This window comes from Thunnus maccoyii, chromosome 19, assembly GCF_910596095.1.
Source record: "Thunnus maccoyii chromosome 19, fThuMac1.1, whole genome shotgun sequence".
NCBI lineage: Eukaryota > Metazoa > Chordata > Actinopteri > Scombriformes > Scombridae > Thunnus > Thunnus maccoyii.
The window spans coordinates 27,588,986-27,614,083 of NC_056551.1; the positions used below are offsets into that span (position 1 = coordinate 27,588,986).

Consider the following 25,098-nt stretch of genomic DNA (forward strand, 5'->3'; position numbering starts at 1 on the left):
TCCTCCTGATTTAAATCACAATGGAATATTTTCATCAGTTGTTAAAAAGAGCTTTCATAATTACACCAAATTATACCATAGGAGGGCTTTAGCAACTTTAAATTACCTTAACCATTTGCCATTACCTTTAAATCATCAGTGTGTCCTCACCGCAAGAAGTAAACTGGAGTAAACAGAACATTATGTGCTAATGAGAGTCAGTTAATTATCACCTTTAATGGAAGAAGCACTGAGATCTTTTGCTTAAATAAAAGATATCACAATAAATAAAAAAATACTCCATTACAAGTCCTACAAAAGTCCTGCATTAAAATTCATACTCAAGCAAAAGTACTGAAGTATTGGCAGCAAAATGTACTTTAAGTATCAAAAGTAAAAGTACTCTTTCGTCCTAGAGTGGCTGAGCTTGCCGCAATGCCTCTCTGAAACCGGTTTCTATGGAAAGAACATTCAACAGCTGCCTCGACAATCAATAATCACGAGCTACAAGCAGCAGAAAACCAGGCTAGTGTTGGAGACGAGTGAGTCCGCTGACTATGCAGGTCTGCAATGGCCACAAATGCCATTGCAGCCATTGCTCCATATGCAAAATGGCCCCATTTAGAGTGTTTCATTTCTATATATTATCATATATTATTGGAATATCAATACTGATTTATCAACCTGTATATTTAAACATCCTTTTAATGTGTTCAATGTATAGCTGAGTTATATCCCACCTCTGAATATAACAGGTATATGTATTGATTTTTAGGATATGTGGTATTTTTTTTATTGAACTATTATGTTGTCTAAAAGCATGTTGGATTCTTTTCTTCTATTACCTCACTTCATCTTTCACTTTTGTTTCCACATCCATCTCATTGTTTTGTTCCTTATATTGTGGTCAAAGGTCAGTGAAGCAGACAAAGATAATTATCCTAAAACACTCTGACAGAGAGCAGCGATGGTAAATTGTCTGATTCCATTATTCTTTTTTTGATCTGTAAGTGCTCACAGTCAATCCCACCCACTCTCCTCTGAAACAACAAGTGACTGCCGTCAGTGCTCGTAGTCGCACCGTGTCCTTTATTCAACCCTTAATATTAAACGGTTTAAGATTAAAGCATAGCACTGGGACACAACAATACAGGAGCAGAGAGAGAAGAAGAAGAAGAAGTAGATACAAGGCAATACTGAGCGGTGTTTTGATCACTATTCTACACTTAAAGTCCAACTGAAATCACAAAAATCTGACCGTGTGGTTGTAAAAAAAATCATAATTGAAGTGCCTTTGTTTCTGTTTGATAGACAGCTGAGCTGGCACCAAGACCATGGAGGTAGGTCTACAGCAACATTTAAAATGGTAATATTTTGGGGCTAAATTACTTAATTTCAATGGAATCAACGTTTTATTTTACCATTTATAATCTGCAATAATCTTTTATGTTGAGTTCAACTTTGGTGATGGACTTTAGAGGATAAAACTGCCTGTTTTCTATATTTTTCTTACAATCAATAAATCTCCTGTTTGGAGCCTGTTTGGAGTTTCTAAACAAACTAATATGACCAAACTCTTCATAATGAAGGCACATGTCATCCAGTGCAGCGATGTGGCTCACTGATGTTTTTTTTTTTAATAGTTTTTGGACAACAACGGAGGTCTACGGCACAGAGGATATAATAAGATATATCAGGCTTTGGATACACACACACACATTACTTGTTAGTAGATCAGTTCATTGTTGGTTTGGATCCAAACATGAGATTTGTTGACAAGATGAAAAATATAGAAAATTGCCAAAAATTTCCTTTAATGAAACAGAAAGCCAGAGAGTCACAAATGGAGGAAGCCTTCGTGGCTTATTAGCTGTGTGTCAATATCCAGTTTTATATAACTGTTCCACAACAGAGACGTGGTTTATACACAGTTCTTAGACAGGACTCTAATAACTGTCATCTGTTGAAGCTGTGTTCAGCTTTTGTGACCATGCTTGTGACTGACTACCTTGCAGGTCGCTCCACCGCTGTGGTCCAGAATGAAATATCTCAACATCTATCTGATGGATTGTTAGAAATTCCCTGCTCCTCTGACTTTTCCTCCATCACCACCATGTTTACATTTGTGGTTCTGAGTGAAATATCTTCAAGGGGACATATTCTGCATATTTCCAGATGTATGTTTATATTCTGGGGCTCTACTGGAATATCTTTGCATGATTTCCAGTTAAAAACTCCTTATTTATCTTCTACTGGTCCTTTATGCAGCCCCTCAGTTCAGCCTCTGTCTGAAACAGGCCGTTTTAGCTCCTGTCTCTTTAAGGCCCCGCCTCCTGATGAGCCCACTCTGTTCTGATTGGTCAGTTTCAGGAAGCTTCCTCCAGCTCCGGAGGCTACGTAAACTAACTATAGTAGCAGGATTTCACTTCTTTTTCTCCTTCTTTACTCCAAATGTCAACTTCTCAAATCCATCCGTACATGTCGGAGCTGAATCAGATCTGAAACATGCCAGTGGACAACACATGGAAACACCTTAGCAACCACCTTAGCAACAACCTTAGCAACAAAGATTACAGAACAGATGGCTGTTTGTGGGCATGAGTGAACAATGTGACGTCATCACAAGGATGAAGGAGAAGTAACATCGCAAACGAACCGTTCAGAGCAGATTGACTGACTTTGACTTGCAGGCAGCATTTCTACATACGTTCATCTCAAGTTTTGGAACTTTGACCACGTTTAACATCCAACATCAAAACAGGATATAAATGACAGAAAACTACAAAACGCCTGGTATGTCCTCTTCGATAGCTTTTGGATGGCATACCAGTATAAAACACCCTAATCTCCCACCCAACTATGAGTGGTCAAGTTGCATTGTGGGTAATGTAATCGCCAGGCTTTTACAAGGGAGAAGAATGTGTGAAGTAAAAAAGATGATATCTCTTATTCTGCCGCATTGATTTTTTTTCTTTTTTTAAAAAAAAAACTGTCCATTGTGAGTCTGACAATATTATAAGTCAAAATACTGATACTAAATCAGTCGAGTACTCCTGTACTTGTAATGGCAAGGGTAGGAAAACAAATCAACTAGGGCTGTAACTAACAATTATTTTCATTATCAATTAATCACATGATTATTTTCTCAATTATTTGTTTGTTCTGTAAAACGCTGAAGTGGCGAAAGTGGTATCATCATGTAAATTTTTTAATTTGTCCAATACTTTGGTTTATGACCAAATACCTGCAAAACTAATGACATTCCCATCAGCCTCAGCTATACTTTGTGGTTTGTGCTAATTAACAAATGTTAGCATGTAAAACCTGCAGTGCAGAATTTTTACATATGAATGAACATCCGTTACATTCAAGCCCTTGCCAAACGAGTTCACACAATGCTGATTAAGCCTCCAGATAAATCTCTCTGTAATTCACAGCACACAGAGTCTTTAAATCTGATGTTGATATTCCTGCGTTGGCCGGATGAATGCGTACTGTGCATGCTCTATGTGCAGAGCATGCACACTAAAGACTCACGCCTCTGCTAACTTGATAAAATAATTCAATTGTGCAGCTCCTCTAGACTTTCCAAATGTTCCGAATGAAATGAGTTGTGACGCTCAAAACAATTTATCCACCGTTTTTCAGCTGCAACAGTAGCAACAGAGTAGACCACTATGACGTAAGCACGTGTCGACTTTGTTTTTGTAATCACTCTCACTGCCAGAAGGGGGAGACAAAAGTCCCACACTCCAGCTTTAACATACTAAAGTAAGATGGTGAGCATGGTAAACATTACACCTGCTAAACATTAGCAGTTTAGCGTTTAGCTCAAAGCACTGCTGGGTCTAACTACTGTATGACTGTTAACTCTTGTTTTGTTGAACACAGAACATGTGTTTCACAGAGTAGATCTGCGTACTGTAGCAGAAAAAAACATGCAATTTAATTTCAGTTGGACTTTAAAACAACAAGCAAGACTATTGTTTTATGTTTAAGCTAATACTGTACAAAGCTGCTTCTGACACCAGTGTTATCTTACATGTGTGTACAGTACTCAAGCAAATTTCTGTTGGCTTTCAAAACAGAATAAGTGCATTTTGAAAAAAAACATGCAGCTGCACACACACTCAGCCACACAAACACACATATTCACACCCACATATCCCATAAAGTAAGATCAGTCCAGAGTAAAGAGGAGCATCTTCATCAGCGATTCTGCTCATCGCCGGGGTCAGAGCCGGGTTCAGATACAGTCTCTATTGCTTTGGCAGAGAGCTCGCTGTCCATCATGTTCATTAAATATTGCAAAGAAATCAAAATCTCAATGAGAGCACACCTTGAGCTGCAACAGCTAACTCCCTGTGTTATTTTTAGTTTACAGGAGGAGAAAAAAAAAATAACATTAAAAGGGAAGAAAGATTAAAGGAAGCAGGGAGAAGTGAACAGCTCAGCTCCTGATGCCTCCAAGTACCAGATTCACATGTAGAGTTTCAATCTTTTTCATGCAACCTCGGCTGATTTTCAGCTTTGTTGTTCTAGCTTTCCTGTTAAAGCCTCTGGCTATCACCTTAATGAGCAATTCCCAGCGCGAGGTGTAACATCCAACGGTTTGCAGAGACGAGGGAATATAAAGGGAAAAAAAAAAAACCTCAATCCGTCATAATGTACATGTTCCAACTCACAGCTTTAGATGAGAGAAGAAATGGAGAAGGAAAGATAGAAAAAAAGAGGCAGAGGCACAGAGAAGAAGATGCTCACATTTTCCCTGATCTTGTGTTCCTTGAGTGCCCATTTTATCTCCGATAAAGGACACTTAGTGATATTTGTTCTCTTCCAGTAAGACCCTTAGGCGATTCTCCCCTACACCCATGCATACACACAAACAGAAAAACACAAACACACCATCCTAGCTGTTTGTACCCTTTGAAGCACTGATCGCAGACCCTGTATCCTTTTGACATCCGTTTCAAAATATAATCAAATCATTCTTCTTCAGAGTCACTGAATATACAATTACACCGTATTCTTAAATAACATTAAAGATAATTGATTCAGCCACTTGACTGTGGCTCTCTGAAATCTCCCTCTTTGTCAGGCTGACTCCAAACAGAAGCAGCATAGAAAATGAATTTCCTCCTTAATGTACAAGTGTTTATGTCGATACTGCAAGAAAGAAATACAGAAAGGAAGAAATAATATCTTCAGATGAAAGGTCTTTCGGTCCGCCGGCAGTTCAAAACATAACAACACTCCTTTCTAGAAGAACGTACCCTTTGTGCTCCTGCACAGTATCCTCTTGAAGGCCTTCCTGAAATCCTTGTTGAAGATGGTGTATATGACCGGGTTGAGGCAGGAGTTGCAGTAACCTATCCAAAAGAAGAATTTAAACAAGGGGTTGGGGATGCTGCACGTCTCGGGACACACCGCCTGGAGAGAATAAGACAAGAAGAAGGGGAACCAGCAGATCACAAACACTCCCATCACCACAGCCAAGACAAAGGTGAACCGCTTCTCCCGGTTCGCCATGGCTTTGCGGCGAGAGATGGGTGTCCCCTGAATGTTATGAGCTCCCTCATGTACCAGTTTGGTGCCAGATGATGTGGCCATTGTGTTTTTGTATCTGCCTGCCAGATTCAGCATCTGAACTTTGAACCTTTTGCTTTGCTCGTCAGTCTTGTTTGCCTCTTCTTTACCTGCGACATCTTTCTCGCAGATTTCCAGCTCGGCCTCGGAGCCAGAGCTGGAGCTGTTGTCGAGATGCACATCCGTCTGTGCTTCCACTCTTTTGGTGGGTTGTTTCTTGGGGACAACTTTGAGGATTTGCCTGCCGTGTTTGGGGATTGAGGGGGAAGAGGTGGATTTTTGGACTTGAGCGATACTTGAGTTAGGAGGATGGTGCTGAGTGTCCTGGCTCGTGATGTTCTCAGGGTCTTTTTGAAGTGATGATGGCGTGGAATCTGAACAAGACATTTTGGTTGAAACTTTTTCTCTTTGGCTCGCAGTCGTACCTCCTTGATCCCCGTTCTGTTCAGCTAACTTTGCCCCAGGCTCGATGGTTGCAACGCTTGCGCTTCCTCTCACTGCTGTTTTACTCTTCCGCCCAGGCGGGCAGCGCGTGTGCTGCTTCGCAATCTGATAAATCCTCACGTACACCAGGATCATGATCACACATGGAGCAAAGAAGGAGCCAATGGTTGAGTAGAGAATATACCAGCGCTCATTGTTCAGCTCACACACCTCTTCACCTCCTTCGCTCTTGTCCAGCGAGAGAAGAGGAGGGAACGAGATGACCGCCGAAATCAGCCAGACAACAATTATAGCTGCGTTGATGCGCATGGGGGTACGTTTGGCGCCATAGGTCACCGGCCGCGAGATGGACAGGTAGCGGTCCAGTGCTATGGCGCACAGGTGCACAATAGAGGAAGTACAGAAGAGAACATCCAGCGCCAGGTAAATTTCACACCAAATGGAGCTAAACGCCCAGTAGCCCTGCAGCTCGTTAGCCAACGAGAAAGGGATAATAAGCGTGGCCACTAAAATATCTGCTGCAGCCAGAGACACCAGAAAAAGGTTCTGAGCGCCCTTGAGGGATCGGGACGTCAGCACGGCGATGATGACCAGGATGTTGCCGACGATGGTCAGAAGCATCATGAAGGTTATGGAGATGGCAAAGGCGGCGGTGGCTTGCGGGGAGTAGGTCGAGGTCCTGACGGTGCTGCGGTTGCAGGGTCGGGTGCCGGAGATGAGGCTGATGTTCCTGCTGGGGAGTCCGCCGAGCTCCGACAGGCAGGGTGCATCTGGAGCTGCTGCCATGGTGGTGATGATGGTGATGGTGAGGAGGGGGACGGGGGGGGGGGACTTTATCAACAGTCTCTTACAGAATGAGAGGCAGCAGGAGAGCAGATGTTTCTGTGGTAAACCATTGAGAAACAGGATTTCCCCAGTGAGAGGAGAGACTGAGGGTCAGTCAGCCATCTAATCGTTACACTGCGAGGGAGATCTACAAGAGAGAGACACGTTTGAAGACATTGATCATTATGTCTGTTTACATGAATTTGATACATTTTTAAATACATTTTTTTGTGATTTTTGCAAACAGAACATTTCAATGTCAATGAGTTAGACAAAATATTAGGGACACTCTTCAGTACAATGCACTCCAGTACACCTCCACCACCCACTACAACCTCAAACCACAAAATCCAACCAAAAAACCAAAAGAGAAAAACAAGAGAGAGATAGATAAAGATAAGAGTTAGTGACAGATAGAGTTCTTTATTAATCCTGGTAGGAAATTGCAGAGTTACAGCATCCAATTCCCACACGAAACACAAAATAAAAATATGGAAAATGGGATAAATAAGAAAATAGTCATAAAAACAAGTAGGCTGACTAGAAACTGAACTTACAGTAAAAACAAGAACCATACTCTTAATATAAAGTATATGGTGTCTGATAGCATATGGCTAGTGCAAATGTAGCAGATACTGCATATTAAATCATGATCTCTACATTGATACAGCAAGATGCAAGATTTAAATTGCATAGATGAGTATTGATAAGACTCTTTTGGGTAGTTAACAGTGAAAATTCATTAATTTTAGTCCATTACTGAGGCTCTTTTATCATAACGTATTACATTTCTTTGTGTGCCCACAACCCATTTTGTCCAGTATGATTTTGTTGGAGGTCACAAGCTGCTTGCTGCATTGCTAATAAATCCATATTGTTTGAGCCAGTTATCCAAACTGTAACTGTGTTTTCCACTTCTTTATAACAGTCTGTTACAGTAACAAAAAAAAGCTTTTGCTGGCTTTTCTCAAGTTGTTTTCCAAGTTAACATAATTATGACTGGACAGACGAGGATCTGTACATCTAACATGCAAGACAGTAAATCAATGATATATCTCTCCAGAAGATTTTAGTTTAGTTTAGTTATTTGCACAAATAATAAGACACACACACACACACACACACACACACACACAAAAGTAACATAATGCATTAAATGGGTAAAAAAGCTTAAAGATGTCTCATCAGAAAAGGGAAAAAAAACTTAATAACATTAAAAACTAAAGATTATCAAATAAGAATACAAACATATATGCAGGTTTATATGAACACTTATGATGTGTTCAAACCTGTCAACAGTAAATTTAACATAAAAACCATCTAAAGTAACTCCATTTACAATTTCCAGTGATTTTGTTGCATAAATCAGGTAAAATACTTCCTAAAATAGTTCCTACTTGTACCTAAATATCGATACAACTGACGATTATCGATTTATCGTTTGGTCAACAAAATTACAGGAAAACAGTCTGACATACTTTCGGACAGCTTGTGTTAATATCATCAAATTTGAAAAGAAAAGAGAAAATCATCGCAAATGACAGTTTTGCTTTTAGAAAATGATTATCAAAATAGTTGCTGCCAGTCGAATCATCGCAGCTCTAGTTGATACAGTGAAAGACAATAAGACTACAGGAAACAGGGGAGCAATGTTTGGGCATTTTAAAGGAAAGGAGAAATAAATTATACTAACAAACCTGAAGTTTGGGGAAAGATTTGTGTTCATACTGATATTCTGCAAAAACTATGGTATAGTTTAAGTTAAGGCATTTCACACTTTTATTTGATTTAGTTTTTTTTCAATTTTGCACACACAAAACAGCATAAAAAACAGTTAACAGAAATAAAACAGATGTGATTAGAGAGGTCAAGAAGCCACAAGCTTATAGATTACAACAGACCTCAACTTCAAGGATGGGTTCACAATTTTTCAAATGTGTCTTAAAACTACAGTCAGCAGCGTAAACTAACACTGCTGTTTTTCTTGCTGTAATCATTCCTCCTGTTCATACTGACCATTAGAAGATCCCTTCATGATGCACTTACAATGGAAGTGATGGAGGACAAAATCCACAGTCCTCCTTCTGTGCAAAAATGTATTTAAAAGTTTATCTGAAGCTAATATGAAGCTTCAGCGTCCAAATGAGTCAAATCAAGTAGATATCTTTCAACGTTACAGTCTTTTTAGTGCCAAAGTCCCTCTTTTTGTTACTATACTTCCACCTGCAGCTCAACAGGGAAACACTGTCCGAGGAAACACAAAGAGGGAATTTGATGCTAAAAAGACTGTAAATGTGTCAGATATCCACTTGATATGACTAACTCAGACTGATGAAGCTGAATATAAGCTTCACAGAGACTTTTAAATGCAGTTTTGTACAAAACGAGGAGGACGTTTTGAGGAGATCTTCTAATGGCCAGTATGAACAGTAAGAATGATTACAGCGAGGAAAACCTCTTTCACTGCTCATATGGGCACCTGGATGTTGATTTAAAAACAATAAAAAAGACAAAGATACTAATAAATACAATAAAATGAGGATAAGAAGCACATAAAATGAACAGAAGACTTCACCAATTAGGCAGACAAACAAATAAATATATGAGAGACAGGAGCTGTCAGTACAGATATGCTGCCTAAATTGCAGGTCTGCAGTGAGCTGATGAAAGGAGCTAAATGTTACTGAAACACATATAAAATGTCAGTTACGTTCCATAAATGATAGTCTTGTTTTCTTCCATTGTACTTGTTAACTGGTACCTGATTCATACACTGTTACCCAATCTCATGATGCATCCTCAAAATAAATATATCATCATCTAAAATCTGCAGTTTACTTACAAGAATGTGTGGATCCTCTCCTCGGTGGATCACTCCATACCAAGAAGTTTGAAAGTTGGTTTTCTTACAGGAACATGCAGAATTTGGAGGTGAATAAAAACTCTCCAGTAACGCACCGCTGCATATCCGAGAAATAGAGGCAGGAGGTCTCTGGACTGGACTCTCTGGATGCTTTGATCTCCACACTGTTGTTGCAAAAACGCTGTTCAGGACTGAAGAACACAGCAGGAAAAAATCTAATCAGATGTGTGTCGATAATCGAAGAATAAAAAAATGAGATGGGAGGTAAAGTTTCTTCAGGAAGTAGAATAAAAGATCAAACTGATAAATCCGCGTTTGATCCTCTTTGTGTCCCGCTGTGTGATTCCTCTCCGGGCGCTGGAGGCTGACTGACTCCGCTGAGGAGAAGAGATGCGGATAAACGAGGACGCGCTTTTTTACGCGCAGCTTCCGTCGGACTCCAAACTGTCCACAGTCCGGCTGTGCGCTTCAGATACACTCCGGACATCACAGAGGGAATTATGCGTCTGTCAGCGTCACATACGGGTCTGAAAAACGCGGATTTAACTTTTAATTACGCAAGATACTTTTTTTTTTTTTTTCATTTTTCATGTTCCATATTTTAACAGCATTTAGATGCTTTTTCTCACATAGAACCTGTTCTTACTGTTGGTTTTAGTTCTTACTTGGATGATTAGTTTGTTAATCAATGAGACTATTGGTGTTGGGGTGAGAGACAGAAAATGAATCTGCATAATAACTGATTAATCATCCCTTATAGTTCCAGCGAATCTTATGTTGATATTAATATTTTCGGGTTTGTTCACCAAAACAAATTTGAGGACGTCACTTTGGACATTTTTGATGGATTAATTGAGAAAATAATCAGCTTGTTAATCGTTAGTTAGTTAATAATCATTACTTGCACCCAGCATTATATTATCATATAATACATTACTTGATGATCAGAGATGCATCTAAACAATATTTTTATGTTGTAGTTGGTTGATCTGCAACAATTCACCATATTTTAACTAGTTTAAAATCTTAATCTATCTAATAAAATGGAAATACTCAAATAAAGTTGCAGTTTACTCCATCTTCCCTCAAACATCCAGATGTCGGTTTTACAGTCATACTGTACCCAGTAACATTAAAATAGGGACCTGTTAGTTAAAAAAAAAAACCACAGTATAAATTCTCTGCAAATTCTCAGATTATTACCCCCTTATTCCATAACTTCACATCTTGTTCCCTTGTACCTACATGTATATTTTGGTACTTACTGTACTGTTACATCATTAGTACAAAAAATTACGCTGTAAATCGGAGTAATTACGCTGTATGTTCCTTTACTGAGTATGTTTGTGTTTGCTGGGGCTTTAAATTGTAGTTCCAACTGTTAATCGATTAATTTAGAATATATTCATGAAATTAATCAATAATGAAAATAATTGTTGTAGGCCTAGTAGATTTGTTTCTTCTCACATGTTGATTAAAACAGTCCTTCACAGATGCATCATCGCACTCCCAAAACACTGTCAGACTCACACTGGATAGTTTTTTTTAAAGAAGGATCAAATCGATACAGCAGAAACAGAGATACTGTCGATTTTATTTCCACACATTCTTCTTCCTTGTAAACAAAATGGCACCTACGTTACCCACAATGCAACTCAACCGCACTCAACAGCTCTGTCAGATGTGTGTTATGCTAGTAGTGGCTAATGTAGCCTAGCATTCAGCTGCTAGCCTCCAGCAGACATGAGCAGCTACAGAAGTCTGGTAACCTCACTTCTTTCTAACCCACGCTGACTCAAATGACATCATCAGTGACATCATCAGCTCAATCTATAGACACAAAAGGCTTTATACAGACCTTAACCACAGCGTTGTCACATCATAAAACATTATTATTGTTTAACAGTAATGTGTGACGGTTTTGGAAAGCAAAGACAAATGTTGTCCCGCAGATTACAAAACACTCTTAAGTGTCATTCTGGAGTCACGTGGTCAAGCAATGTATTTTGTTGTTTAATTTTGAGGACTTGTTGATCTTTCCTTAACCTAAAGTGCTGCCAGTGACTAAACACAACTAGAAAACTGTTTAAAATGCTGAGTGGATGATGTGCTGCAAGATCAGATATTTCAGCACTGAACATTTTACTCATACATTCAGTGTCAACATTTTTGGAGTGTATATACTCTCCAACACCTGTGAAATAACTCTGATGTGATAAGTCAGTGGCTTTTACATTTTTTTTCTCAGTAAAAGGAAAGAAACAGAGAATAAGGACGCTGCCACACATCTATTCCACATCATCTATCTGGTATTGCGGTACAATAATCATTTCTAAGCTTCAGAGCACATATGAAGTCATGTAAGCTTTTTTCCCGTGACACACAGCCCAGCGGTCAACTGACATTGATACCTTCAGGATATTGGATAAATCCTCTCAACTCTGGCCCACATTCCCATCACACACTGAAGGAAAGTAAATCACAGAGTCAGGCTCATCATCATTTCCGCTCCACATTCATGTTTGTTGTTGTAAGGAAGCAGCATTTGACCAAATGATTTCCTTCATTTATTCTCAGCCCCATTTTCTAATTCCTTCCATAAAGCAGCTTCTGTAATTAAAACTCTATTAGAGCCTGTTTGGAATTCCTTTCCTTTTGTTTTGATTTAAAACCTGTGATGGCTGGATTTGTTTTTTCATATTTCAATAACAGAACAAACTGCCAGGATTGTAGATGAATAACCGATATAATGGAATGCAAGTGAGTGTTTCTGTAGGCGGATACATGCAGGAGAAACAGAAGATGGGTGTTTTGGTGGCTACTGTGTGGGAATTTAATGATTGTTTTTTGGGACAGTCAGTGATCATTAATGCATCTCCGAATTCATCACACCTGCTCCAACAAAGGAGACTCTCTCTGTTTGTGTGCAGTTATTGCTGTTTTTCACTGCTGCTTTGGAACAATCATACAGTGGTAGAAGAAGTATTCAGATCCTTTACTGCAGTAAAAGTACCAATACAGCAATGTAAAAATACTCCATTACAAGTAAAAGTCCTGCACAAGTGGCAAACTCTAGGGCTGAAAAATGAAGCCAATGCGGACGTGGCTATGTTATGATTGACAGGTCGCTACCACGGCAACGTCGCTTACGATATGTAATCTTTGCATATAGGTGTAGCTGCTGCTATTACACAGTGTGTTTTCAGTTCACTTAAGTTAATTGTAACATTCTGGTCACCTAAAAACAGTCTTGTTCAGTGTTTGGTTGTAATAAAAGAACCATCAATGAGTCAGATGATCAGTTTTTCCAGTGAGTACAGGCCTGTTTTTTTCCAGTGAAAATTAGCATTAGCATAAGCATTAGCATTATCACTGTTAACCATAGATTGTAAATGCACCATGCTAGCCAAGCTAGCAGCTAGCATTATGGTCAGCTACACCCTCTTGTCAAAATATGGTCACTTCTGGCTCCAAAAATCAAACATGGCGACGGCCAAATCCAAGATGGTGATGGTCAAATCGCTACAGTCAAGACTTCAAAACGGCAGTTCGCAAACCAATGGGTGATGTCCCTGTGACTACGTCCATATTTTTTACAGTCTATGGTCAATCCCCATAGACCCCCATGTTAAGATGGCCAACTTTACAGCAGAAATAAACATGTTTACAGCTTGGTAGAAAATTTTTTTTTGGTCTCTATAGCAAATTTCCCCATTCATGACAACTGTACAAGGGTGAATTTTTATATAACTCACCCGTTTAAATTTTATTAAGGCTTAAAGTTATGCATAATTAAGGGCGTGGCCACACTAGCAGCTAGCAGCTAGCAGCTAGCGTTAGTGTCAGCTCCATCCTCTCATCCAAATATGGTCACTTCTGGCTCCAAAAATACAAGATGACTATGGTAAAAATGCAAACTCGAGGATTCAAAATGGGAGTCAACAAACCAATGGGTGGTGTCATGATGACTACATCCATCATTTTTTACAGTCTATGGTCCTGCATGAAAAATCCTACATAAGTAAAAGTACGTAAGTATTAGCAGCAAAATGTAGCTAAAGTATTGCAGTAAAAGTAGTGGTTTGGTTTCTCTGACCTTCTACTGTATGACATCATTAGATTATTAATACTGAAGCCTCAGCGTGTAAGCAGCATGTTAGGCCGTATTCAGACCAAATCAGGTGTTGCGGCACACCTCCGCATGGCTGTGTGGAGGTGTGGGCGTGATGTGGGCATGTTTATTTGTAAGGTAGGAAACCACTGGTTTCATCTTTAACAATGTGTTGTATTTTAAAAGCTTGTTATATTATCCATTGTGTCAAATCTTCATCTGAAAAGTAACTAAAGCTGTCAAATAAATGTAGTGGAGTAGAAAGTACAATATTTCCCTCTGAAATGTAGTGGAGTGGAAGTATAAAGTAGCATCACATGGAAATACTCAAGTAAAGCACAAGTACATCAGAATTATACTTAAGTGCATTACTTGAATAAATATACTTAGTCATTTTCCACCACTGCAATTGTAGGATGAAAATCACAATTCTCATTCTCATTTATTTTTTGTTGCTTACAAATATTAAATGTAAATGCAGTTACCTTAGAATACCAACGGAATACTGGTGTAAGAATGAAATGATATTTACTCAAAATTTTAAGTATTTCTGCTCTGAAAACGTGATCGCTATCATTAGTCTTTGGAGACATTTCTAAACAAACTAACATGACCAAACTCTTCATGATGAAGGTACATGTCACCCACTGCAGCGGTGTGGCTCACTGACATGTTTTTAATAATGTTTTGACAACAACAGAGGTCTACAACGGAGATGCTAATACATGCTATAATCTCTTCACGTCTAGACTACTGTAATTCTCTTTTGACCTGCCTAAATAAATCTTCCTTGGACCACTTACAAACCATCCAAAATGCTCCTGATAGGCTTTTAATACGATCCAACAGATGGTCACACAGTACACCTATTTTAACACCTCTACATTGGCTTCCTGTTAATTTTAGAATTTATTTTAAAATCTTGGTGCTCACTTATAGAGGCCTACATGGACCTTCTGCACCCTCACACTACTGGTCCTCTAACCAGCGTCTTCTAACTGCCCCTTGGACACGTTTTAAGACTCAGGGAGATTATGCATTCCACTTGGCAGCACCTAAGCATTGGAATAGTCTCCTTATAAGTCTGAGGTCTCTGGACTCTGTGGACTCTTTTAAAAAGCAGTTAAAAACCATCTGTTCTCTGTTCATCCAGGCATTTAGGTAGCATGCAGTTTTTTATCTTTTTTATCAGGCTTTGGATACACAATACTTGTTAGTAGATCAGTTCGTTGTTGGTTTGGATCCAAACATGAGATTTGTTGACAAGAAGTAAAATATAGAAAATTGCCAGACTTATCTTTTATGGAAGTAGTAAACCATGATCTTCCTCTAAACCCAACCTTCACCAAAATGTTGTCACATCATACAACATATTAGTTTTTTTGGTTTTGGAAGTCAGTGGCAGGTTATGTGGACCTGCTGATCAGGGCACCAGACCAGAAAACACTGCTATGTGTCGTTCTGGAGTTCATGGACCAACCATTGATTTTGTTGTTTAATTTGTTGGACTTGTTGAGACTCTTCCTCCTGTCTTCATGCTTCATGCTTCATGCTTTTTAACCCCCACAGCACCACTAAGAGTGTTTTTTTTGCCAGGGCAGCTTCAGGTTGCACCCGACACAGATAAGACCCACGGTGAGGTTAAACCCGTGGGAAGATGTTCTGGGTTAAGCTGAAAGAGGCTTATTTCAGTTCATCAAGACCAGTGGTGAGTCTGTGTCTGTTGGGAGTAGGGAGGTTCTGTTTGCTTATGGCTTCAGAGACCAAGGCGCCGATTTACAGATTGTGTACACATAGCGAAATACTTTCTGAGTTTTCGCTTAATTAAGTCTCAAGATACCACCACTGAAGTACACATTCTATGTACTCTATATATTTATTTCATCTTATTTTTATTAACATTATCAAGTGGGTTTTATTTTCCATCTTATGTTACATTAATGTTTTTTACATGCTTTTATGTTCTTTTCATGTGGAGCACTTGGTGCATGTAATTTATTTTGTTGTAAGCACTTTGAGCTGCATTTCTTGTATGAAAGGTGCTATACAAATGAAGTTATTATTAGTTATTATTATTATTATTAATGAACAATTTTCACATCAATGTCTAAACACCAACGCCTTCTCTGTTGCTATCCTCAATAATGACCTCTCCTTATTGAAAATATATGCTTTCATTTTTGTCTTTTTATTTTGGTGACACAGTTGGTCAATGATAAAGGTAAATGTCATTTGAGTGGCAGTGATTCACTTATTGATGTTCGCTTACACAAAAGTTAAATGTTTTCAGTGACTGATGGACTTTGCAGGAAAGAGTAAATGTTGTGTTGCTCAGTAAATGATGTGGTGATTGCTCTCAACGTTTTGAGAACTGCAGCAGTGTTTTGGAAAACGTGGAGCTGATAACTGAACGTTAAAGCAGAGATATCTACAAAGAGAGACAAGGTAAGGTTTAAAGTCCTGTATGCAGGATGCATAGTTTAACACAACACAGTGAGGTCAGCTTATCTCCTAAAACCAGGTAGAAAATAATTTCCAGAGGGGTCAGTGTTAAACCCTGAATCCTGCTCAGGTAACTTCAGATACCAACTTTGAATTTCCCTAAAAAGTTACCAAACAAGTTCTTTCCTGCTTCCTAGAAAACCTTCACTGACAAGAAAGGTTTCAAAAACTATCAAATATTTATCTCCAGCTCAATTTTTTTGTCATGCAGGTAGGCTGTCGGGAAATTTCTCTGACATTTATACTTGACATGTATCAAACAGTGCAGCTCAGAGAACAGAGCTGTTCTTTACTATGCATTCAAGATGACAGAAAGAGGATGTAACCTTGAAACTGAACACCATAGTTTTGACCTGGTTTGCTGAGATGGGATTTTCAACTATTTTAATAATGGAGGACAGTAGTACAAGCAGAGCTGTAGGCAGGATTTTAGACTACGTTCACATTACAGGCCTTATTGCTCAAAACTGATTTTTTAATCAGATCCAATCTTTTTGTGTTGATGGTTGACATTAATTTTTGCAGGTGTTGAAGAAAATCACTCAAGTCCTTGTTCAAAGTTTGCTGTGGTGGAAGTGGTTTAATAGCTTTCCGGAAATGCGGTGAACTTACTGACCCAGAGCAGAAGAAATGGAAAGACTTTATACAGTAAGGATCAAGGCAGTGATCAACAAATGGTTTAACAAAAGGTAGGAAGGGAGGGCATTTGCATACAGGATCAAGGGTCAGCATTTTAAGGGGGTGGGGGTAAAGGAAGGAGCTCCCAGACAGGTGAAATCAAGGGGCAGGAAAAAAGGGGGGTGCTGCATTCAGACAGGATCAAAAGGGTCAAATCAGCAGTGGTCAAAGGCAGGAAAGACGCACAGTTGGCATCTTGTTGATCAAGGGGTTGTTCCCAGACGTAAATTGATTATCAAGTCTCTACCCAAATGTATATTTTCTTCTTCACAGGTGACATGTATCCAGCTCCGTTTAAGTCCTAAACTGCCACATATCCACAGATTTAACTGAAATGTGAGCAGCATGTCTACAAGAATAACAATAACGTATTTTTTTTTTTGTGACAGTCGAATCATAAACATGGCTGACATGGCTGTGTTTGAATAGAAGCTTCTCCACAAGTGTCCGACAAACTTCCTTGTCTCTCTCCATTGACCCTCGTCGCTGTCGTTGCTCTTCCTCCATGTTTATTGTTACCGGGCTGTGAGGAGTTGACACTGAATGATGTCGACAGGCGATATGTGCAGAGAAGACGTTAAAAAAAAACAACATGAAGTTCGATCAGAGCGTTCAGACAGCGGTCGCACAAGCCAGAGGTCAGATATGAATCAGATCTAAGATGACATATGCAAGAGGTCCAGGTCTGATTGTTTTTTTCACGTTTCTGTGAAAAAAGTCAGGTCTGAGTCACTTGGAGGGAAAAATAAATCTGGTTTGGGCCACTTCAGCATGTAATGTGAACTTGGAGGTCAAGTCCTCCTCTCCTGCTCCTCTTGAGGTTTCAGAAGGTTCCATCTCCAAAACTTCAACTTTTCATTACTTTAACAATCCTGTTTTCAGTGTTGTGATGCTTTTTTTCTTTTATTTCATCCAATTGGCACTTCAAGCCACTTCAAGCCTGGAAATCCTGGAAATTACTTTCATATACAACTAAATTGCAAAAGCAAAAACTAATTTTGCTAGAAACGTAATGCTGCTGAATTCCATTCAGAAAATAAAGCGTTATTAAACATTTTATGGTTGTGTTGAGACTCTGGCAGCACTTGGTTAAGATTAGAGAAAGATGATGGTCTTGGTTTAATACCAAAAAATAAAGTGCAGTGACTTGAAGCTCAACATGTTTCCATCATCTTTCACTAACTTAAAAGGCTAAGTCTGGTGATTATTTCATGTTTGGATCCAAACCAACAATGAACTGATCTACTAACAAGTATTGTGTGTGTATCCAAAGCCTGATATATCTTATTCCTCTGTGCTGTAGACCTCCGTTGTTGTCCAAAAACTATTAAAAACACATCAATAAGACACATCACTGCACACACATTTGAACATTTATTGAAATGAAAGCATGTGAGAAGTTTAGAGGGAAAAATCACTATTTGGTGGAGCTGTTAACAACTCATAGACATGTGAAATGTGACCCCGACTACACACTGCTTTTTGTAAGACGTCAAAAGACAAAAAAGGTTGGAAACCACTGGTTTCATCTTTAACAATGTGTTGTATTTTAAAAGCTTGTTATATTATCCATTGTGTCAAATCTTCATCTGAAAAGTAACTAAAGCTGTCAAATAAATGTAGTGGAGTAGAAAGTACAATATTTCCCTCTGAAATGTAGAAAGTAGCATCACATGGAAATACTCAAGTAAAGCACAAGTACATCAACACTGTACTTAAGTGCAGTACTTGAGTAAATGTACCTAGTTACTTCCCACTACTGTTGAGTTATGATTTTTTTTTATTTGAAGACTGATGCAGTGGACACATTTCAGTAGGAATTTATTGTTTTTATCACATTGGTGTTGAGCTGTCCTTATATTTCTCTGAACAGATATTCTGACCAGAGTTGGTTTCGCTTGATAGACCCTCACATTGTTATCTGATCTATAATATACAATATATTCAAGATTTAGAAAATGCTGCTCCTCCCAGCCCACAGCAGTTCAACAACAGGAAGGATAAAGATATATATCTAAAAAATCCCTTTAAAAATCATAATATAAATCCCGAGAGAAAAAACAACATTGCATTAAAATGTATTTAGAAATGCTACAGAATTTGCAAAGTACTTTTAATAGTGAAAACCTGATCAACAAAACTGTGTCTGCATGAAAATGAATTAATATTTAACATTTTGGAAGGAGGCTGGCTGCTAAAAGTATTTAGTTTCTCTCATAGTCAACATTTTTACATTAAAAATAAAAAAATAAACAAACCAGAGATGAAAGAATAAAGTGACACAGCAGGTTGATTAACAGCTTTAATGCATTTTTCTTGTTTAAAATAATGGAGGAAGGACATGAATAAAGTTTAGTTTTTTAAACTGCCGGAGAAGACAAATCTATCAGATACTGGTGTGTATATTTTGGTTTCATTAATAAATAAATAAATCAGTCACAGTTTTTCTCTGTTGGTCTTATTGCGCCCTCCAGTGGCAGCATCAAGTTTCTTTATTGAGTCAGATGGAGCTGCAGTCGTATGACGGTGATCTTTCTCTGGTTTGTTGGCTGAATCTTGACTCTGGTTGGTCGTCTTCACATCGTGGACCAATATGTATCTGGCTGTATCGTCCTCCTTCTTAACGTCACTGCTTTCCTTCTCTGTCTGCTTTTTTGTGGAGTCTGTCAAAGAGGGAAAAGACGAGGGGAGTGTTAAACATTATGTTCATGTATTATTACTACTACTATGACTACTACTAGTACTACATCTGTTCTGGTCCTTCATTAGCTTTCAGTGCAGTTTACAATTGATTCCAGGCAAGGCGAGTGTCATTGTGAGGTATCTTTCACCAACAAAGCAACTCAAAGTGCTTTACATAATATAAAAAGGCATTAAAATGGTGGGTTCACAATTTTTCAAGTGTGTCTTAAAACAACAGTCAGGTGTCCATATGAACAGTGAAAGAGGTTTTCCTCGCTGTAATCATTCCTCCTGTTCATACTGGATATTAAAAGACCCTTCAAATGTGCTTTCAGTGTAAGTGATGGAGGCCAAAATCCACAGTGTGTCCACACAGTCATTCAGATGTCTTGATTTGACTAATTTGGACGACTGAATCTTCATAATATCTTAAGACATTTTTGCACAGGATGACGACTGTGGATTTTGCCCCCCCCCCCCCCCCCCCCCCCCCCCATCACTTACATTTTAGGTGTATTATGAAAAAAAAACTTCTCTGATAAGTGTGCTGGTGGTCAATTTGGAAATTATTGCTCCATTAATAAGATTTGAAGACTTATAGTAGCTTTGATGTCTGCTGTGTGGGTGTTGATTGACAGCTGTGATTGACAGTTGGCTCACCTGCTGCTCTCCCCGCCTCCAGGACTCAACTACTGTCGCAATATTTCACTAACTTTAATATTACTTGATTACAATGAAACCAACCATCTGCATATACAGGGTGTGGAAACGGCTTCTGGGCTGACCAGCAACTTGCATGGCTGTTTTGCCGCCATCAGTGTGCTGAATGTGAATGAAGCAAATTATAAATGGCTTCATCTGTTGAGCACTATACAAGTTCAGTCTGCAGCATCCAACAGTAACCAGATTATAGTAGAAATAATACCACAGCTGTAGAGGTGACGAACTCTCTTGATGTCCATCTCTGTCATTTTGACTCTCTGTCCCATCTCCTCCACGTCAACGTTTGGTACGATGGTGGGCAGGCCGTTAGCTGAAAAAAAGCCACTGCAACAGGAATAAAAACAGCATCACAACATAACTTTTATAGAGAAAACTTTTGAGCTAATTTATGTTTCGGACACGTTACCTTCCATAGTGCATGATAGACTTTACATCATAAGGAAGTTCAAAGGTTTCGCCTTGTTGCTTTTTGAAGTTTCTCTCCATCCCTGAAAAACACATCTTTCTTATTTTCACTCAGTTACAAAGACACAAAATCTAATTATACATGAGCACAAACAATACCTGCCATAATATTATGAGGGAGAATTGTGATGTGTTGTTCGCGGTCCGTCCTCGTGTGCTCATGGTGGAAGCCCAGAGCGTGAAGGATCTCGTGCACGATGTTACCCACAATGCACGGCGGCCCGACGAACACGCCCTGCTCGCCACCGATGAAGCCCACATACGAAGCACAGCTGCAATGTGCAATATAGTCGATGCACAAATTAATTATCCCCAATTTCATGTTTGAGATACTTCTTTTAGAGCTTTAACAGTAGCTCCAACTATTTTAATATTCAATTATTGGGATTATTTTTAAAGTAAACTTGTGAGAATTTGCTGCTTTTTCTTCATCTTATTTGATAGAAGGATATATTTTTCTGAATATTTGGGGGTTTTGGACTGTTATTAAGCATCCAACAGTAACTAGATTATTTTTTCAAGCACTTGAAGACATCACTTTTTCACTATTATCTGACATTTTAGAGGCTTAATGATTAATTGAGAATTGTTGTTGTTGTTGATAGATATAATTGTTAGTTGCATCTCTTTATTTCTCATGCACAATTAAAAATCCACGTTTTCATACCCTTTGCTGGTTTTGAAGAGCAGGTAGTCCGTCTCAGAGGTTCGCTTGTGGAAGGAAACGCAAGTGTTTTCTGACACCATCTTCATAGCAGAGAGGATGTCGTCTGTCCGACTGGCTGGAAAATGAACAAAAAAAACCCCTCCCAGTAAATTAAAGACATGGACCAGTGATCTGTTTCTTTAACTGACACACAGTAAAGTGACATGACAGCTCACCCAGCTCTTGACTGATGACGTACGGTATCTGCGTCGTTGGCCACGTGCGGTCCACTGCATTCCTGTCACTCTGCAGGAGAAAGTAAATAAATATACTTCAAGTGTGTTTAAGTGCAGTTACAAAAGAAAGCTTCCAGCTACTGAGCGCTGCTCTGGTTAGGTCAAGTGTTGGCTCACTGTTCTTCACTTACGATTTCTTCTGTTGGACTAAAAAAAAAAAAAAAAAAAAAAGGAAAAAAGTCTTTTCTGTTCCACACATTTTAGTCAAAACTTGGCGCCTACATTACCCACAATGCAACTGAACCACCAAGTTCACTCATAAGTAAAATGCCTTTTACCTTATTTTACCACATATTTTTAAATTTATTTTTGCATATTTGTTTTATTTATTCATCTTCTCAGCTTGCATTATTACTTCAGTCTCTATATTTATTATAATTATTTGTCCTTTTTTTTACTTATTGTATCCTAGTTTTCTTTGACATTTCAAATATATTGTATATATTTGATTTTGTACTGCAATGATTAATCGATTAATTGAGTGACAGAATATTAATCTGTAAACTATTTTGATAATCGATCATTTTTTCAAGCAAAAATGCCAAATATTCTCTTGTTTCAGCTGCTCAGATGTGATGATTTGCTGCTTTTCTTTGTCATATGTACAGTTTACCTTTAGTTTTTGGACTGTTGATTGGACAAAATGTTAACGTGGGCTTAAGAGAATAATGATCTGAATTTTTCACTATTTTATGATATTTTATACACTGAACAATCAATGATTAGCTTAACAGAAACTAAAACTGTTAAGTCTTTAAACGGAGTCCCTCTTCAAGACCAGGAACACAAAATGGAGGATGGAGGTCCTGTCAGAGCTCAGACTGGACTTCACTGCTGCTAATTTAGAACTAAAATGCGATTAAATCAGATAATTTAGACCCAAATGATGTGGAGTAAAGCTGGGCAACTTGTGTCAGACATATACCATATCATAAAATAAAATAAATATTCCTACTAGGGCTGCAACTGATGATTATTTTCATATCAATTAATCTCGATCAATAAGTTGTTTTGTCAAAATGTCAGACAGTGTCGATCACTGTTTCCTGAAGCACAAGGTGACGTCCTCATATGTCTTGCCCAACAGTCAACAACCAAAAGATACTCTTTACTTTACTGTCAGAGGACTAAAGAAACCAGAAAATATTCATATTTTGGAATCTGGAAACACAATTTTGCATTTTTTCTTTAAAAGACTCAAACTATTAATTGATTATCAAAAACAGGAGATTGTGGATTAAACTTCTCTCTATCAACTAAACGATTAATCAGCTAATTGTTGCAGCTCCACTTCTTACTGCTTCTTACTGCAGATGGGCAGAGAAAAAACTGCACGTAAGAGATGAAGAGACACAGCAGATTACAGAAGGAAAACTTTATTTATTTCATCTGTCTTTAAAGATTACTATGAAACCAGGAACAGTCTTCAGCTTTGGCCCAATTTAGAATTTCTAGTCTGGAATTCAACTCAGAGTAAATCTGTACATTTATACCTAAAGGTTTTTACCTCCTCTGGTGATAAACTATCAGCCAGTTGATCTACACTTACCGAGCACTGTATTAACTCCTGTGCAATCTAATGCAATCCAGTACAACAGCTGTGCCATAAATTCTACTTTTACCAGGCTTATACGTTTTATGATTTTGTTGGCGTTGTCAGAAAGGTGAGAGAAGAATTAAGAGGAACAGAAGTAGAATTATCACCTTTTTTGACAATGCCAACACAAACTGAAAATCTATAAGCTTCGTAAAAACAGAATTTATGGCAGAGCTGTTGTATTAGACAGGTGCACAGGTGTTCCTAATAAAAAGGGCTTGCTGAGAGTACAAAGCAATTAAAATAGTTATAAAAATGAACTGACTAATGAGGTAGTTTCACTCACTGACAGCATCATGTCACCCTCCAACACTGCAGAGTCCTTAGACATAAGTTCTGTCAATAAAGTCACAACAAATACACATTAATACAGATTTCTCCTTTTTCCTCACAGCTTTTTAAACATATATTAGGAGGCTAAAATATTGACATTCTGCGCTCACCTTCTAAAGTTTCTGGGTAGGACTCCATATAATGCAACGCCCTGGTGAACCAGTTTTCTTTAAATGCTGAAATAAAACATGTTTATACGTTAAAAGAAACATTAAAACCTCAGTCATGTCAACATATCAGGCTGAAATAAGAAAAAACTCTACCTTTACTGGACTCCCGTATAGGACTGGTTTCAACTGAAACACAACAGATGAGAGAAATCTTTCCCATAGGGCAAAAATCAAATAGAGGATGTAAACATTGATTTCTTACCATGTCTGAGGTATTCAGTGAATAAAAGTGCAGCAAGGATCAGATGCAGCATGTTCACAGAGGTCAGGACACACTGACACGCCCTCGTTAGTCGCAATAAGTAAAATCACCTGTGAACGATTTAGTCTTTCTTCTTCTTCGAGATTATTGGCGGAACACAAAGGTGCATACCGCCTCCTACTGTATCAGAGTGTGTAGATTCATGGCATAAGATCATCTGAATACTGATTGATCTATAGAAAAACAAACAAAATAAATAAATAAATCACATCCCATTTCCTACTTCTGCCTGTATTATATAACCTACCAACCCTCTTCTGATTTCCCTGAAGTCCTGTCCTGTGCTCTGTAGTGATTTTAAACTCCATTCAACTGCCCTGTCTCATGTACTATATTTCTTAATGTCGCCCTCTCTGATAATGTGTTCTACATCTTCCAGAGTGTTACACCACTGACACAGTATTGATTGACTTTCCCCCATTAAGTATAACATGGAGTTAAGCCCAAAGCTTAATCTTGTAATGATTTCCTCCTCAATATCTTCCTTTAAAGGACCGGTGTGTGTGATTCAGCAGCTTCTAGCAGTGAGGTTGCAGAACTGAACTAAATACACCCCTATCCAAGTGTGTAGGAAAACATGAGGTGGCCACAAAACTCACAAAAAATGCGAAAGGCCTTCTCAAGAACCAGTGTTTGGTTTGTTCACTCTGGGCTGCTGTAGAAATATGCAGTGCAACATGGTGGGCTCCTTGGAAGAGGACCCATTCCCTATGTAGATATAAAGGGCTCATTCTAAGGTAACAAAAATACAACAATTCTTATTTTAAGGTGATTATACACTCACTAAAACATACTGATAAATATTTTATTTCATTTCTGCTAAGTCCTTCTGCTAGATGCCTTAAAGGAGGGTATTATAACTGCACCTTTAAACTGTTGAACATGATGACTTCTTCTGTATATTATAATGTCTCCCTTTATTGTCTGTATCCCATT

General features: G+C 38.5%; 2 protein-coding genes across 4 annotated transcripts; both read right to left on the minus strand.

Annotated features, from left to right (window-relative positions):
• Positions 1–3,850: 3,850 nt before the first annotated feature.
• Positions 3,851–10,064, minus strand: LOC121885818 (alpha-2B adrenergic receptor). 2 transcript variants are annotated; one of them, XM_042395588.1, is made up of 3 exons: positions 9,999–10,064; positions 9,677–9,888; positions 3,851–6,982 (listed from the first exon to the last, which is right to left on the minus strand). In XM_042395588.1, the coding sequence occupies exon 3, from the start codon at positions 6,793–6,795 to the stop codon at positions 5,239–5,241; it is 1,557 nt and encodes a 518-aa protein (XP_042251522.1). In that variant the 5' UTR covers positions 6,796–6,982; positions 9,677–9,888; positions 9,999–10,064; the 3' UTR covers positions 3,851–5,238. The 2 variants fall into 2 exon arrangements, with proteins under 2 accessions (XP_042251522.1, XP_042251521.1); XM_042395587.1 differs by having other exon boundaries at positions 9,677–10,049.
• A 9,213-nt stretch (positions 10,065–19,277) lies between these two features.
• Positions 19,278–24,207, minus strand: LOC121885714 (hatching enzyme 1.2). 2 transcript variants are annotated; one of them, XM_042395416.1, is made up of 10 exons: positions 24,103–24,207; positions 23,994–24,026; positions 23,841–23,906; positions 23,663–23,733; positions 21,741–21,810; positions 21,526–21,640; positions 20,958–21,130; positions 20,800–20,881; positions 20,596–20,717; positions 19,278–19,651 (listed from the first exon to the last, which is right to left on the minus strand). In XM_042395416.1, the coding sequence occupies exons 1-10, from the start codon at positions 24,152–24,154 to the stop codon at positions 19,425–19,427; spliced, it is 1,011 nt and encodes a 336-aa protein (XP_042251350.1). In that variant the 5' UTR covers positions 24,155–24,207; the 3' UTR covers positions 19,278–19,424. The 2 variants fall into 2 exon arrangements, with proteins under 2 accessions (XP_042251350.1, XP_042251351.1); XM_042395417.1 differs by having other exon boundaries at positions 23,684–23,733; positions 24,103–24,206.
• Positions 24,208–25,098: the final 891 nt, after the last annotated feature.